Here is a 15,867-nt window from a genome sequence, read left to right on the forward strand (position 1 = left end):
CACATAGACATACAGTATATAGATATGAACATATGAACAAATAAACACATATTTGTGTATGTTTTCAGGGGTGGTGTAGTCTTGGCAAACCCCTGCTCTCAGTCATTAAAGTAAAGTACTTTACAGTGTAGTGCTGATCATCTTGGCTTCAGTGCTGTTCTCCCCACTAACCTCCTACCCAATTAATTCCAACAACCACTCCAGCCTTGGCAAAGCACAGGTAGGATGCATTTATTTATTTATTTTTTCCCTTTTTCTGTGAAAAGGTGCAGCACAAAGTGAAGGAGTGTCTTTTACCACAGCCGTAGTCATCCTGCTTTGCACTTACCCAGAGGTTAAAAGCCTATATCTGCTATCTACTCTCTGCCCTAATAAACGAGTGCACTTCTCCGGGGCCTAATTCCATTTCTATTGATGCTGTGAGACCCACTCAGCTGGTGGTAAAGACTCAGAGCCCATATAAATCTCCAGTTTGTCCTTTTCACACATACATCCTCCTTCTCCGCCTCCCTTTGTCCCTTGAGCTCCTTAAGGGCTGGATTTGTAGATGCTCACCCTCTTGTATGTGAAACTATTGCATTTCAAATATGGTTTAATGGGAAGAATGGACCCTGCATAGTGTACTGTACTGTAGGCAAAAAAAAAAAAAAAAAAAGTTTAAGCAAAAGGGGGGTGGAAAAAAAAGGATTGAGCTAGTTGTGAAAAATGAGTTGAATCAATCTAATAGCTGCCCATAAAGAGCCGAGCCCCTGCAAATAGATGCTTGAAATGTGATCTTCGGTAATGCTTTCCAACCCCTTGCCTCTCTGTAATGCAATTTCCTTTAATGCTCCTTTTCTTGGAATACTTTTTTTGGGGGAGTGGGGGTGGGGGGGACGGCTGTGTTCCATTGGGAAGGTGATATCAGTGAACAATGATTCACTCTGTTGCCGAGGTAAAAATATGCTGTCATTTGAGCAGTATGATACAATAAGAAACCAAAGCAGCACTCACATATCAGCAGAAAAAAAAACAACAAAAAAAAAAAACAGATTACAAACATGTTGTTATTCAATTAAAAAATTCAAATAAAGGAAACAAAGCCCCAGCTGTAAAGCGTGACATACTGTATTTTGACTGATGGAACTTTGCCTAGTAAACTTAGCCTCTCTCATCAAAATAACCTGGAACAATGTACAGGACGCACAGTGCAAAGAGAAAATTCAGTGCCCACTTGGCATTTACAAATGACTGATAAAATTAAGTATCTTGAAAAGAAATTATGTTGTTTGGTGTTATTATTTGTAATGAAAATTGAAAATTATATTTTGAAGACAAAGGAATGCACATGTCAATGTTGATTCCTGTGAGTGCCTGTATTTTATTATTCCTCTCTGTTTTGGCAGAAGCTCTGTTGTGGAAGATACATCAATCCTTGGCTCTGGTAAAGAGTACCAGCTCCATCTGCGTGGAAGGAGTTGCTAGAGAAAGCATGGGGGATTGCACAAGGCTCATTACAACAGCACTGACACCTGCTGCAAACAGCACTGGTGTGTGGCTACTGTCAGGAAATGCTCTGCCATGCTTTTATGACTAAAGGTATGTGTGGGTTCATCTCTGTCCATTTGAGATTGTTTGTGTGAGGTGTGGGTGTGGACAGGGGTTGCAGCAGGGCTTTGGCACTGATATACATTTGAGTACTGGCACCCTTGTCATTCCATCCCTCTTGTGAAATTGGGGGCAAGCCATTATACCAAAACACAGCAATGCAACTGCTGCAAATCCACATTGCTCTAATTAAATTTTTTTGTATTATCCAAATTCAAACATGTCTCTTGATTAAGTAAATATTTTTAAATGTTGTCACTGGAGTGCAGCAAAAAATGATACCAGTATAATGTTTGACTATTATAATGACTATGTTTCCATGGTAATGATGAAGTGTTTCAACAATGTACAACTGGGTACTAAAAGTTATAGCAATGCCTGAGACAATTTTCCTTTACTGTACCTTGACAGAGGTCTCAGGCAGGTAGTGGGGGTTCCGTAGCTTGGTAGTGATGTAGAAGCGAAAGTCAGGAGCATATTCAATGGTAGCATCTCCTAGACGGATACAAATGGCACCACCCTGTTTAAAGGTCTGTCTAAGCAGCAGAGGCTCCAGGATGGGGTCCAGCTCCTCACCGACATTCTCTAGCAGCACTGAAAGAAAATGTTGAAATTAATGCTTTCTAACTAAACAGCTCATGTGTTCTTTTTTTGCAGGAGAGACCTGTCCTTATGCATACGCTTTTGAAAATAACCTCAGCTGGGAGCTGTTTAATTGTCTTCTTCTGACCAGCACTCGTGCCTCATATGAGCCATTGCACAACTTCATATTGTGCAGCCAGACAGCTGGCCAAGACAAAGTGTTTCCCCACAACAACCCTCAATCTTATCATTGCACTGGTTTCCAATCTCTTTTAGAGAACCAGTTTGCCAATCTGGCAGATCTGAGCACTACTGCACAGCTATTTCACAGTCCCGGGTAACAAAGGATGACGATGCTTTTATTCTACTGGATTTTCGACTCTGGAACAGCCTTCCAATTACAATTTGGTTAGCGAATACACACTCTCTTTGTCATAAACGTCCCTTATTATTTATTATGTGGTTTTATTACTGTGTCTTCCCTCCCACCACACCCCCTTTTTTTATTTTAATTGAACTACTCCGTGTGCTTTTGATTTGCCCCTACGGAATGAATAAAGTTATTTGAATTGAATTGAATTGAATTGAATATTGATATTATTTCTTTGTAGTTGTGTTTGAGTCAATAAAAATCTCTTGCATTATTGTCCTATTTTCCTCTTATGATTTAAGTATAGTATACTGAATAATATTCAGGCTTACCGATTTCATGCTGCATTTATTTCATGTTGGCCTCTTTACACCACTGGGGTCAATTTTCTGCCTCTAGAAAGCATTTTGCATCTTGCTTAAAAAAATGTTCTTTCAATTAAATAGTTGACATTCATATACCTGGAACAGCACAGTGGAAGAACCTTCCCAACCATGAAAGTTAATACCTCACATAGAAACTCATCTGAGCTGTACTGCTATATTTGACAATCTTAAGTATGGTACAGCTACATTAGTTTCATATTATGAGTAACCAGATGAATTAAAGCTGAGTCTAAACCCTTCTTAGTTTTTCTGTGATGAGTGCTCAGCAACAAACTTTCATTGCAGCCCGAGAAGCTCTATGGACAAGAGCATGCACGTGCAATACCACGAAATCAGTGAAGCATGTAAAACACTACAAGATACGAATGCTTTACTCCCATGACATCATTATTAATGGGATTTCACATTGAGTATGGTAATGCTGTTCTCATGTTTTGAACATTAGTCCATCTATAATTGACATTATGCCTTTAGGTGGTAACTAAGTTTTTATGCAGCTTTCAACGGCAGTGAAAGCAGATACATTTTCTCTAACAATATAGTTAACCAAATCAGGTCAACCCTTCCCAAACTGATTTGGAGCATTATTTTAATAAACACATCAGTATTGCAAATTTAAAAGTACCTCCTATTATTTGATAAATATATGCCTAGCTCAAGAGATGTGGCAGGGAAACACCAGTTCAATCATGCTAAAAGAAAGAGTAGTAGTAGTACATCATGTGGATTATAGGCTGCAATACAAACAGCAAGAAACTGTAAAACTGTGAAATAAGAAAACAGGCTATGAAGGGTGAAACTGTACCCTCTGGGGACTATTTTGCACCCTGCAAGGACAAGCTACTCTGAACTGTTCGCCTTGCAGTCTGCCAGTAAGCAAAGACCCGATGGATGGCTGAGTCGGGTCATTATTTAGATGTCTTTTTAATGGCTGTATAGCTCTCTCTGTTCCTAGCTCTAATTCCTCTCTTGATGTTCCCTCTTATGCCCCCTTAGATTCATATGAGAGGACAAAAGTACAAGTATTTTGCCCGAGCTGCTTTTTATGTTGTGTGCTTTTGTAAAGAGAAGGTTGGGTGTATTCTGAAAGCAGCTGGTGGATCAAAAGGTCACATCCACACAGTAGCACTGTGGATTGAATGCCGTTCCATTTCAAGGCTACAGGATGAATAAAAGAAGATATAGAGACATGGTACAAAAAAAGTCATATCTGCCTACACATGTCGATTTGATCCTAATAATGAGCAGAAAAATGTTGAGTAGAAAATATAATTGATTTCTACTGAGCTTTTATGTGACATACAGTACTTTGACATATGAATGGTGCAGTAGTTCTGAATAAAGGCTCACTAGCTGAAATATTGCTTATTTGAATTCTTCCACTGCAGAACAGGGAACAAAGGAGAGCAGGATTCTTTGCGCAGCAACAGCCAATCTTTGTGGTAAAGGGAGACCTCAGCAGGCAGAAGGAGGAACTGCAACAATGTGGATAAGGCACACACTGACTAGACAGCCACACCAGAAGTACCAGACTAGAGAAATACTTGTGCTTACCTGGTGTGCCAAACTGGATGCAGTTCTCCAGAGTGCGTACAAAGTCAGTATCACTCAGTTTAATAATATGCAGGCTGTTGGCCTTCTCCATGTTTTTCACCCACTTGTTGGCCTGGCCTTGGGGATCAATCATCAGAGGCCACCGCCTGGAGTTACTACAAACACAAGAAGACGCACACACACAGTGGTGGGTGATCAAAAGGTGCTGCCTTGTCAGAGTGAAAGATCTTGTAACTGTAACTCGTGAGACGTCCTAGCAGCAAGGGGGTTACTGGAGGACAAGAACTGAGATGTAAGGAGCAGCTTAGAGGTAAACATTCACTCTGAGTACAGTTTGATAACAGACAGTTTGATAGCACACCTGGGGCCAACAACCAGACGTCAGTTGAATGCAATTCAATTGTTTTTATATAGAAACAAATCGTAACATGATTATCTTAGGACACTTTACATTGTAATGTTAAGATCATGTGTTGTTTTTTTGTTTGCTTTTTTACTACACCTTTAATTTGAACCAGACAAGTTATGCCGTAGCCTCTTATTTCATTAGGGCAAACTGACTGGTAATGTCTAGTCTAATCCTTATCCTTTAATAATCCATGGGGATCTTGGTACATCATCTGTCAAAAACATACAATTGCACTGCATTTAAACACTGTACCCTATTTGTTATGTACACTGAGTGACATTAAAAAAGAAATAGCAGTGAGCAGTTTGAATGAAAGTATTCATGCTCAGAGTAAGAAGAGGCCCTCTGGGTTTAAAAAAAAAAAAAAAGAAAAAGAAAAAGATTTTCTTAGTCTCTATTCCAGCTACAATTTGCAGGTGTGTGACAGCTCTGATGTGCTGCTTTTGTGAAAAGTGTGTTTGAAGTTCACTTTTCTGTTTCAGTTGATATTTTCATTGATATTTGTTAAGATGTTGTCTGAATCCTGTCTAGACTTTTCTGCCAACAATTCAAGTACAGGTTTCTTATTACATACATTGATAGTGCATTTAAGTCTTCTTACCACAATGCTAAACATTGGCAGCACTGGTGCCTTTTCTTCTCAAGAGCAAAGTTCATCTTCAGTACTCACGAGATTATGATACCGTTGTCTATAGAGAAACTGTCTGATGGTAGGCCAGCAATGGTCCATGCGCGAATCTTTACGGGGTCGCCCAGCGAGTTCATGAGCGACATGGAGGAGGAGCATGGGATCGCTCTGCTCTTACAAAGATCCATCCACTCCTCTGTCTGTTCCTGTTGGGGAGCACATTAATGGCAATGACTTCATTTCCACCTTTCTACATGCACAGAAGAAAACACATACCCTAACGTGCAAACAAAAAGAGCACATGCAAGTGAACATTTCAGCACAGACATATTACAAAAAACAATAACATTGTCTAAGGCAAAGGCAAACTATGAAAGTTTTCTCCTTTCATTGCTTTTCAACATTGAATCATCCATCCATCCATTATCTATACACCGCTTAATCCTCATTAGGGTCGTGGGGGGGCTGGAGCCAATCCCAGCTGACTTAGGGTGAAGGCAGGGGACACCCTGGACAGGTTGCCAGTCTATCGCAGGGCTACACTTAAAGACAGACAACCAAGCACACTCACATTCACACCTACGAACAATTTAGAATCACCAATTAACCTCAACATGCTTTTGGACTGTGTGGGAGGAAGCCAGAGAACCTGGAGAGAACCCACGCTGCACGGGGAGAACATGGAGACTCCACGCAGAATGAACCGGCGACCTTCTTGCTGCGAGGCAACACTGCTAACCAACTGTGCCACCTTGCAGCCCAACATTGAATCATTGTCAATGTAATTTGGCTGTTTTGACAAGTATTTACAAAAAAGATGTTCATGTAAAAGCAAAAACAGATCTCTACAAAGCAATGTCAGTTACTTCAAAGCATAAAAGGAAAAATGAATCAAAGCGACTACATAATTATTCACCCCCTTTACGTCAGTATTTAGTCGATAGGTCTCAAACAGCCTTGAATATCACATTAGGTATATGGTTCGGGTCATTGTCTTGCTGGAAAACTTCTCCCAAGTCACAGCTCTCTTGCAGACAGCTGTCCTCCAGGATTTCCCTGTACTTTGCTGCTGTACGGTGCGGTGTGTTTTGTGTCAGTGAGCAGGGTGTCGGTCAAACATAGCGTGTAGTCTCATGGCCAAAAACCTCAATTTTAGTGTCATCAGACCATAGAACCTTCTTCTAATCTCCCACATGCCTTCAGTTGAACTCTAATCAAGATTTTTTTTCAACAGTGGCTTTCTCTTTGCCACTCTCAACATAAACCTTTGACTGGTGAAGAACCCTTGCAACAGTTCCACTATGCACATTCTCTTCCATCTCAGCTGCTGAAGCTTCTAACTCCAGAAAAGCCATAGGTGTCTTGGTGGCCTCCCTCACTAGTTTCTTTCTTTCATGATTTCTGGGTTTTTTCAGGTTGGCCTGCTCTAGGCAGACTTGTGCATGTGCCACATTCCTTCCATTTTTAACAATACTCCAAGGCATATTGAGTGATTTGGAGATTTTCTTGTGTTCATCCCCTGACTTATCTTTTTCAATACCCTTTTACGGAGTTGCTTTCCTAGTTTTAAGTACCTCATTAAGACAGAAGAACTGGTGTAGTTAAAGCCAGGAATGCTGATTCACCAGGCCCTTCCAGGTACAGGTGTCTTTATAATCACCTATTTTACATTTTATATTTTTAACTAACTGACATAACTAAAAATCTGTTTTCTCCTTGACATGATGCACACAATCTCGTGAGAATGATTTTATTTCCTTTTTTTTTCACAAACACAATCATGTGCAAGAAAATTAACAAATTCACTCTCTTTCTTTCAGTTTTGCAGCATCACAGTGATATTGCATGTGACTGAATATAAAAGATTAGGGCAGCTTTTTTTGGAGACATCTGAGGTTCAGCAAGAGGAAAAATCTAAAGTGCATTGGTAAATCAAAGTATCTACTTCTCACAAAAATGCTCTTTAGCTTTTTGCTTTCAGGGGTCTGAAACTGTGCTGAGAGAGTCCTCCATAGAAAGAAATCCTCAGCCTTAAAGTTACTGGAAATGATAACTCCAAATGTTAACTTATCATCTAATAATGGGCTGTTGCTAGCTATATCACATGTATGTACTACCTGCTTTCTCATTTGTCTGTACCTGTCTGTAGCTGGAAGTGAAGGCTCCCAGGTAAGCCACTATGCCTGCTGAGATGAGGATGTCACCAGTGAGGTTATCGTAGAGCTTTCCGAGATCGAAGGCCATTTCATTCCAGCGAGTCTTCTCTCCACCCAAGCCTCCAATCAGCTGCTCAGCTCGCTCGAGCTTCTTACTGCACAGATCCACCTGGAGGGCATCATTGGAAGAGGAAAGAGAAAATGTGCTGCACTACTGTGGTTTTAACAGGTCAAGATCAGGTTTGCCAGAGTAAATCGATGTGATTCAGTTACTGACTTGTGTTGGCTGTTTGGTCTATCAGGTTTAATGGATAATAGTTTCCTGAATGTTGCTGTCAGTGGCACATTATCTTCTTTAATAAAAACATTTTACTGGGTGTTACTTATTGTTACATAAAATGAAAAAATGTCCTTGTTTGAACTACTTAGCTACACATACACATGCCACATCCGCTGGCTGTATGTGACTATTAAACAGGGACTATAAAAGCTTTTCAGTGATCAAATTTTAATATTACTTTTATAATACCTTAAGTAATACCCAGATATACTACTGCAAACCTGATTCTCCAGGTCAGCTTTCTTGTTTTTGTTAGCATCCAAAGTCTCCTGAAGCTTTGCAAGTTTATCTTGGACTTCTTTGAGGGCAGCCTGCTTTTTCTGTAGACTCTCCATCGCCACCTGTAGCTCCCCCTCTGCCTGTGCCAGCTTTTCCTTCTTTGGAGCCACCACCTTGGCCACTCTGAAAGACACATGGAGCATGATAAGATAAGTAGCACTTCAGATCATTTATGGATAGGTTGGTCTCACTAGATATGTGTGAATGAAAGGTCAAACAAACAGCATGATAAACTGGATAATATTGTCAAACCATTTTATACAACAGAATATGCTCTAAATCTTAGTTCATCTATAGAGATACTCTCAACTTAACACCATGAGTAGAAATTCACTAAACTAATCACTTAAAAAGTAAGCAACTAAAATAACAATTAAAAACTAAAATATTAAAAAAAAAAAAAACATGCAGATGTAGCAGGTCATAGTATTTATATCTTTTATGTTCTTTTAATAATCAGGTTTAAGAATTATCTTCCTGATTGCTTTTGAAACACAGATGATGCACGACATAATATATAATCTGATTTAATTTATCTGATCTAATATGTGATTTCAGAAGAAGGCTTGTAGTGATTGATTGTGTATAGTAAGTGTCATTAAGTCTCAGTTTACATTAAAATTGGACCCTCCTTCACAGTAACTATTAAAACACACTATGGACATAACTTTAAACATGAAAAGGAAATTTTGTCATCACGACATATGACAGACTTTTGTTTCAATAAATAAATGCAGCATTTAAGATTGTCAGAAAAATAATGATGTAAACATTTCCGTTTAAATGATTCACATCTTGGCCTGTTTGATGAACCATTTGGGACTTGGCATGGTACACACCAGAAAAATTATAAATTATAAATTTTGGAGCAAACTAAGCTTCATGTTAATCACTAAGACAGATAGAGAGCTTGCCCAAGCTTTGCAAATACGCATTAATTTCCATAAATAAGAACACAGGAGGAGAAGAACATTACTTACTTGTCATACTTGTCCATGGCACAAACCCACTTACACAAGCCCTCAGCTGCAGTGGATGCAGTTCTAATCTTCTCTGGTTCAAAGTCTGGGTTGGTAATGTACTTATTGCGGATAATGGCGATGAGATTTGGCGGGATGTTGTCTTTATCATACTCATGGAGACTCTGAAGAAACCTTATGTCTCCCAGAAGCTTTTTGGCCGGACCCCAGAAGTCATCTACTTTTTTACCAGAGCCTGATTGATCCAGCACACGATCTGGCTTGATGCCTTTGAGAATACAAATTGCCTCCATAACCAGCTTGACAGCTGTGGGTGGGCTTTTCATGGACTTCACCACTGTGATATCCTGTAGATAAAATCACAAATTATTATTCTATCCCAGTATGCCAGGCCTTTGACCCAGATGAAAGGGCACTGTTTTGCATGAGGAAGAAAACATATCGCTGCTTTTACCTGAGTGGTGAGAGTATTCAGTGCAGCCAGGGCTGACTCTAAGATAGGCATGGCTTCAGCTAAGTCAGCATCACACTCATCTTTGATAGCCTTGGCAGCCATTGCTTGTTCGTTGGCTCCGGCTTCATCCACTTTCACCACCTTTTCCGTCTCAGCCACCTCCACAGACTCATGTTCAATCACCACCATCATCTCATCTACCTCTTTGCTGGCCACAAGCAGCTGTGGCTGTAGAGCCTCCAGCTCAACTTGCATCGTAGCTACTTGGTCTGCCGCTGATTCTAACTTTTCAAGACCCACTTCATAGCGTCGTTTCAGCTTCATCACCTCACTGGGCAAAAGACAGAGAGATTTAGGGAAAATGTTTACACATGGAAACTGGAATTTGACTTTTGTGGCCCTTGACTCATGATGTTGTGATCAGGTCTTTTTCTCATATTAGCTTTTGAAAACTACAACCAGTTTGTTCTGCAAATCTAAACCAAGCATCCTAAGTAACCAAAACTTAAAAGAAACTTTTACATATATATATAAAATGTTTTTTTGATCTCACGCTCTTTTTGTCTTCAGCAATGCTTTAAATGTGGAAATGAGCTCTAGGTACGAGGTTGGGGTGACGTAGTTGTGGCGCTGCAGCTCATTCAAAAAGCGGACGGATAGCTCAATTGTTGAGGTGTGGAAGCTCTTGCACATATTGATGCAGCCTTCTCGAGCCTCATCAGTCAACTCAACGTCCTCTAGGAAGCGGCAAGCCACTGCCTGCAGGGCATCCTCAGGCCAGGTCTAACAAGGAAGAAAATATGTTGTCCTGTCATTGTGTTGCCAGAAATAGTGTGTTTTAATCTCTGCTATGGTTTACTAGCAATTTCATCAGTTACTACTGAATGAAGCCCAAAATAGTCTGTTTAAAGACAAACTTCTAAAGCCACTCTTAAATGGGGCAGACAGAATACCAGAACACTTGCAACATACACACACTCACCTGGAACCAGTTAATGGTGCAACAGTTAATGAGAGCAGGGAAACGTCTCAAGCGGTCCCTGAAGGCGTCTCCAATGGGACTCATGGCTAACACCACATGCAGCTGTGTGCGACAGCGCTCTAAAAACATGTTGAAAAGGGACAAGGGGCTGCCATCTGTCTGTTTGTCACGTTCACGCTGCCGGTCCAGCACACGCATTCGCTCACAGATTTCCTGCTTCTCGTCAACTGCAAACAGGTTAGGAACCTGGAAACAACCAAACGATTACAACTTTGCATCCTTTCACCATCTATCTAACCACATCCATCTGTCTAAACATGTATTCATCAAGCATTCATCCATCTGTCAATCTATCCACACATTCATCATTTTTTTAATTCATCCAGTCCTTCATTCACTGATACATTTTCTCATTACGTGTTATCTATACCTCAACTCATCTATCAATCATTGCACAGCATTTCATTTTTCTTTTGATCCATAAACCCTTTTCCATGTTCCCTTCCATCCACTTTACCTCACCAGTGTTGAGCAGGTTGCCTATGTCCTCGAGGAAGGACTCCATTTTGATTTGAGTGTCTGTGAAAAGGAACACGCCATGGGCTTCACCCTGTGTTGACTTCCTCATTATTAACTTTAGGTCATCATGCCATTCAGTAGTTCCATAGGTCTTGGAGATTTCAACCTGAAAAAGTTCAGCGTCTGCCATGTAAGCAGCCAAGCGGGTAAGAGACTGACGCCCACTCCCCCCGACCCCCACCAGCAGGGCGTGGCCACTTGGCTGCTTGAGGATGCGGGAAATGCGGCACACGTGCTCGATGGCAAAACGGAAGAGCACCAGGTTCATGGGTGCTTTACTGATGTTGTTGAACTCCTCCAGGTGTGACTCCACCACCTGACGTAGCTGGTCTAGGTTTTCTACTTCGCGGTAGCTGCGGTCCTCACCCTTGGGGTCGTGGAAGTCGCAAAACATGAGGCTGCGCAGGTCATCCTCGGTTACCTTTCCATCATGGTCCTGGTCCAGATGCTGGAAGAGCTGATGGAAGTTTTCCTTCATGTGATTCTGAGACACGACCTGCAAATAACTAACAAGCCAGGACCGATCTGTGTCGTGGACCAGTCGATCGTAGTATACCCTGAGGACCTGAGGATTAGCAAGGGAAGCGTCAGAGTGTGAGACAAATGCAGAGGGAAACAGATATAGAGATCTAAAAACAATCAGGGTGATGAATGTATCTGTTAGTGTACCAAAAGGCAGAAGTTAGCTTGAGTGAGTCTACTATGTATTATAATGTATATCCACTTTTGTGTTTTCAAGATATTTTTTTTATTTTACTTGAGTTTTGTATTTCTCAGGTGTCTTATACTGTTTGTTGTGTACAACATTACCTCATGGACCCAAAGACGTTTAATGACAGATGGTTCATCTGTAGTCTCTGACCGCGACAGGCAGATGCCCTGTATGACCCGTGAGACATCACGCAGATTGAACAAGTAATGGGACTTTGTGGGGGTTGGAAGCAAATTCTTGGTGGCCTCCTGGTACACGGACATGGTGCTATTGACGATTTGAGAAGTCAGAGCAGCAAATGACTTGGGGAAGGAAAACCTGTAGATAAAAAGGTGGATTTATTGTTCCGATCACGTTGTGTTTCCCTCCTACAGTTTAGTCAGGAAAATGAACCAGTAATTGATTTGTTGTATTAACTAAGCACGTAGCCTATAAAATATAGACTGTATTATCAAGGATCTCTGTTTTTATCATTAGCATTCACTGCATGGTTCTAAATGCAAAAGAAAAAAAAATCCAAAATGTGTATCTTTTTAAAATGCAGGTGATATCTCTGTGTGCATGAGTGCTTGGGTAGATTTGAAACCTGTCCAAAAGATTTGATTGCTTTAGGGCTTGTGGTCTCTAAGGTAAACAATGTAGCAGGGCAAGAAGAGAGGAGGAAAAAGAACACCTTTAATCCTCTAATTATTGACACAAAAACTGATATATAGAATTTTATTTTTTTTTGGGAACTGGCACTTCTTCTGACTCCTACAATATTGCAGTCATGGCAGGTTCAACGGCCTTTGGAATGTGATAATCTACAATTTGTTGTATTGTTAGAAACAACTTAGTGCTTAAAACCGAAAACCAAAAGATGTGGCTCATAAGGAGCAGGCAGCACTGTATGTATTATTGCAGTAGCAAGCAGATTATATGTACGGATTTGGTTATGAAAATTCCTAAAACATATGCACACATGCAAGTTATATATTGAATATAGTTACCGTATGGTGAAATGCCAATCGATAATCCTGGAGAAGATTGTATACATGGTCTTCTCATTAAAATCATTAATGGTGATCATGTTGAAGTGGCGCAGGTACCGAGGAGTTACAGGGTTTCGTCCCCCACCTAAAAACATGCAGGACAGACACCAAATACCCTCACCTTGAGCAGAGATAACACTTTGGATAAGTGTGTTTCAACCAGTGATCACAGTACTTCCACTTAGTACCCAGTTATCTATGGTGCCCAGTTACTATTTGCAATATTTCTAAAATACATATATAAAACATTTTCACACTTATTTTTATTTTTAAAGTATAATTGTGTTAAAAATGCCCCAACAATCATGGCATTTGTGAGAGATGCTATGTTAAAAATCGCTTTCCATGCTTTTAGTGAAATACTATCTACAAGGTCATTTCATACTGCATTTAACATAAAGTATTTTCCCAGGCGTATAGAACACTGCATAACGTTCTGAGTGGCCAAATGACTGGTTGCTGCATAAGACAAGACAACAACACCACTCAATGTTGCACACAGCACACAGGGACAGCGAAACCACTTATGTGTCACAGCGTCCAACTCTTTATGACTTGCAAGGCCACCTGACTCAATAGAGTCCACTAAAGGTACCTTTTCTGTGGAGTGCTTGCAGTCCTAGCTCCACTGTTGAGTTATGTCAGTGCTATCAATATGGACTGCGACAACTGGAAACAGCACTAATCTTAGTTGGAGACACAACTTTACACTGGCGAAAAAATTAATAGCTGTTTTTAGCCAATCAATATCATAAACAGAAAGGCAACTCTAAAGGTATAATATGATTAACAACATTATTTTATTTGGTTTGGATTCAGGGGTTACCATATCCATGCAGACCTTAGAAAAGCTAAACAACTGGCAGCTCAGGCACTGGCAGCAAATATTGTTACACAGCGGCCACCTGAGAGTGGCACCCACCCCCTTTCTTTTGCAGCTGTCGCTGCCAGCTGCCCCAGTGGACAGGGTTGCTTTCATGTTTACACTTGTAGCTGCAGCAAGGCAGAGGTGGCAAACATGTTCTATTTGTAAAAACCTTAAGGCGGTGAGGTGCTCCACAAAACAGCAGGGAGTGGTTTGTGACACTGACTCAAGAGTGCTTGAGCAGCAGGTAAGCAAAGCACAAAAAAAGTACTTTCTTCACAAACAGAAATCAGTCCACATTTTTTTCAATCAATCAGTCATCTTTGATAAAGTATCACTGGTGTAATAATGATATTTCTGATAAGCTTTCAGGTGCCACAGCTGCTACTCACCAGGTGGTCCCATGGCACATATGATCTGGATATCCACCAGGTTGATCTTGGAGCAGTCCTTCAAGTCATACCAGTTCCAGTGGTCCAGCCACTGGCGCAGCAACTCCACAGGAGGCTGGGCACCGTAAACCTCCCTGGCTGGCATGTTCACATCATCAACAAATACCACCTGATAAGATAAAAAACATTAGTACATTATTAGTACTTTGTGTGTGTTTTTTTTAGCATTAATAGGGTATGTCAAACTGTCAAAATAGAATGACTGCACACCGACAAAAAACATGTTAAATATGAAAATGTAAAGGAGCTGTACCATTTTCTTCCCTAGGGGAGGGCCAAACACTCCTTTGCGACGCTTATCTAGCTTGGACATAATGATGTTTTGGGTCTGGGCAGCTGTAGTCTGGGCGGAAAAGTTGATGAATAATGGGCTGTACACATCCTTCTGCAGCTGATTCAACAAGAAGTCCTAGGCAAGAGACATTTGAAATATGAACACAAACTATCATCAAAACTCACAGACTGGAAGTGCATTGTACATGGTATATTATCAAAATGAATTAAACATCTACAGCACAATAAGGCATAATTGTGACACTGTAGGACAAATAAGAGATATTATGTAGTAAAGTGACATTTGACAAAAACATTGCTGTTGTACTCAGGAGAGAGTTTATTCTATAAAGATTAATGTTCATTATGGGTTTTTTAAAAAGACCTAAAGTGACTTCTGAAGATCTGGAAATGCCACGGACACTGTTCGATAAATAAATATAATGAAAGTGTTAATAATTGCACACTTGAGAAAAAAATGCTGAAGTGCTCATTCGGTTGAAAAGGTTTTTCAGTATTCTCACTCTCTCTGCATGCCAAAAATACCTTGTATGAGTAGAGTATGCACAAAATAGTCATTTCCAATTTTATCCAGACAAATGGTTGTGATAAGCTTCATAATGTAATTAAACGTGGCATTTGGTGAGTATTTTATTAGATAAAAATTGGATCTCAGTTAATCCCTGCAAATGACTTTGAAATGAAGTGGGAAAATTAGTTGCCCTCTGAGGACATGATTTAAAGTAATTTTATGTGGACAAAAATGGTAAAATCTCTAAATTTTTTATTCTACATGAGAGTCACATAAGGAGCTTTAAGTAAAAGCTATACGAAAAATGCCCTTTCGGACAAATGGCCTCCTCTGTTTATATGAACAGAGACCATAGAATAGAGATCTGATCATTTTATTAGGATATTATCTCTTCTACGTTCAGAGCGCATGCCCTCGTTTGTCCTGTCAACATGTAAGCAGCACACTGTAAGCACAGTGTTTATACACATGCTTGTAAAATCACGTGAGTAATGAACTGCTCGGTGAAAAGGGACATGTGATGTGAATGATCACAGGATGCAGCCGAAGTGCATCATCATCATCATCCTGTTGGCTAAACTTCAAACCAGTGGTACAGCTTGTCACTAGTCGTACTCCAGAGTAGTGCGGGGCAGGTGAAGGAGCCTTGTGTAAAGTTGTCTGACAGCACTAGTGTGGGCAACGTGCCATTCGTATTCACATGGCCTGAGTGTCGG

At 40.4% G+C, this 15,867-nt stretch overlaps 1 protein-coding gene across 1 annotated transcript in view; it reads right to left on the bottom strand.

Moving 5' to 3' along the window:
• dnah7 (dynein, axonemal, heavy chain 7) overlaps positions 1-15,867 on the bottom strand; it is a 74,719-nt gene that overhangs the window by 17,855 nt on the left and 40,997 nt on the right. Inside the window, exons 37-50 of the mRNA XM_008280351.1 lie at positions 14,600-14,755; positions 14,287-14,455; positions 12,988-13,114; positions 12,097-12,316; positions 11,225-11,851; positions 10,708-10,953; positions 10,279-10,508; positions 9,726-10,056; positions 9,272-9,618; positions 8,234-8,414; positions 7,656-7,841; positions 5,559-5,722; positions 4,480-4,634; positions 1,991-2,181 (exon numbers count right to left, since the gene is read on the bottom strand). Coding sequence (XP_008278573.1) covers positions 1,991-2,181; positions 4,480-4,634; positions 5,559-5,722; positions 7,656-7,841; positions 8,234-8,414; positions 9,272-9,618; positions 9,726-10,056; positions 10,279-10,508; positions 10,708-10,953; positions 11,225-11,851; positions 12,097-12,316; positions 12,988-13,114; positions 14,287-14,455; positions 14,600-14,755 — 3,330 coding nt within the window. The remainder of the gene's footprint in view (positions 1-1,990; positions 2,182-4,479; positions 4,635-5,558; positions 5,723-7,655; positions 7,842-8,233; positions 8,415-9,271; positions 9,619-9,725; positions 10,057-10,278; positions 10,509-10,707; positions 10,954-11,224; positions 11,852-12,096; positions 12,317-12,987; positions 13,115-14,286; positions 14,456-14,599; positions 14,756-15,867) is intronic.

Source organism: Stegastes partitus, unplaced genomic scaffold, assembly GCF_000690725.1.
Source record: "Stegastes partitus isolate 25-593 unplaced genomic scaffold, Stegastes_partitus-1.0.2 Scaffold190, whole genome shotgun sequence".
NCBI lineage: Eukaryota > Metazoa > Chordata > Actinopteri > Pomacentridae > Stegastes > Stegastes partitus.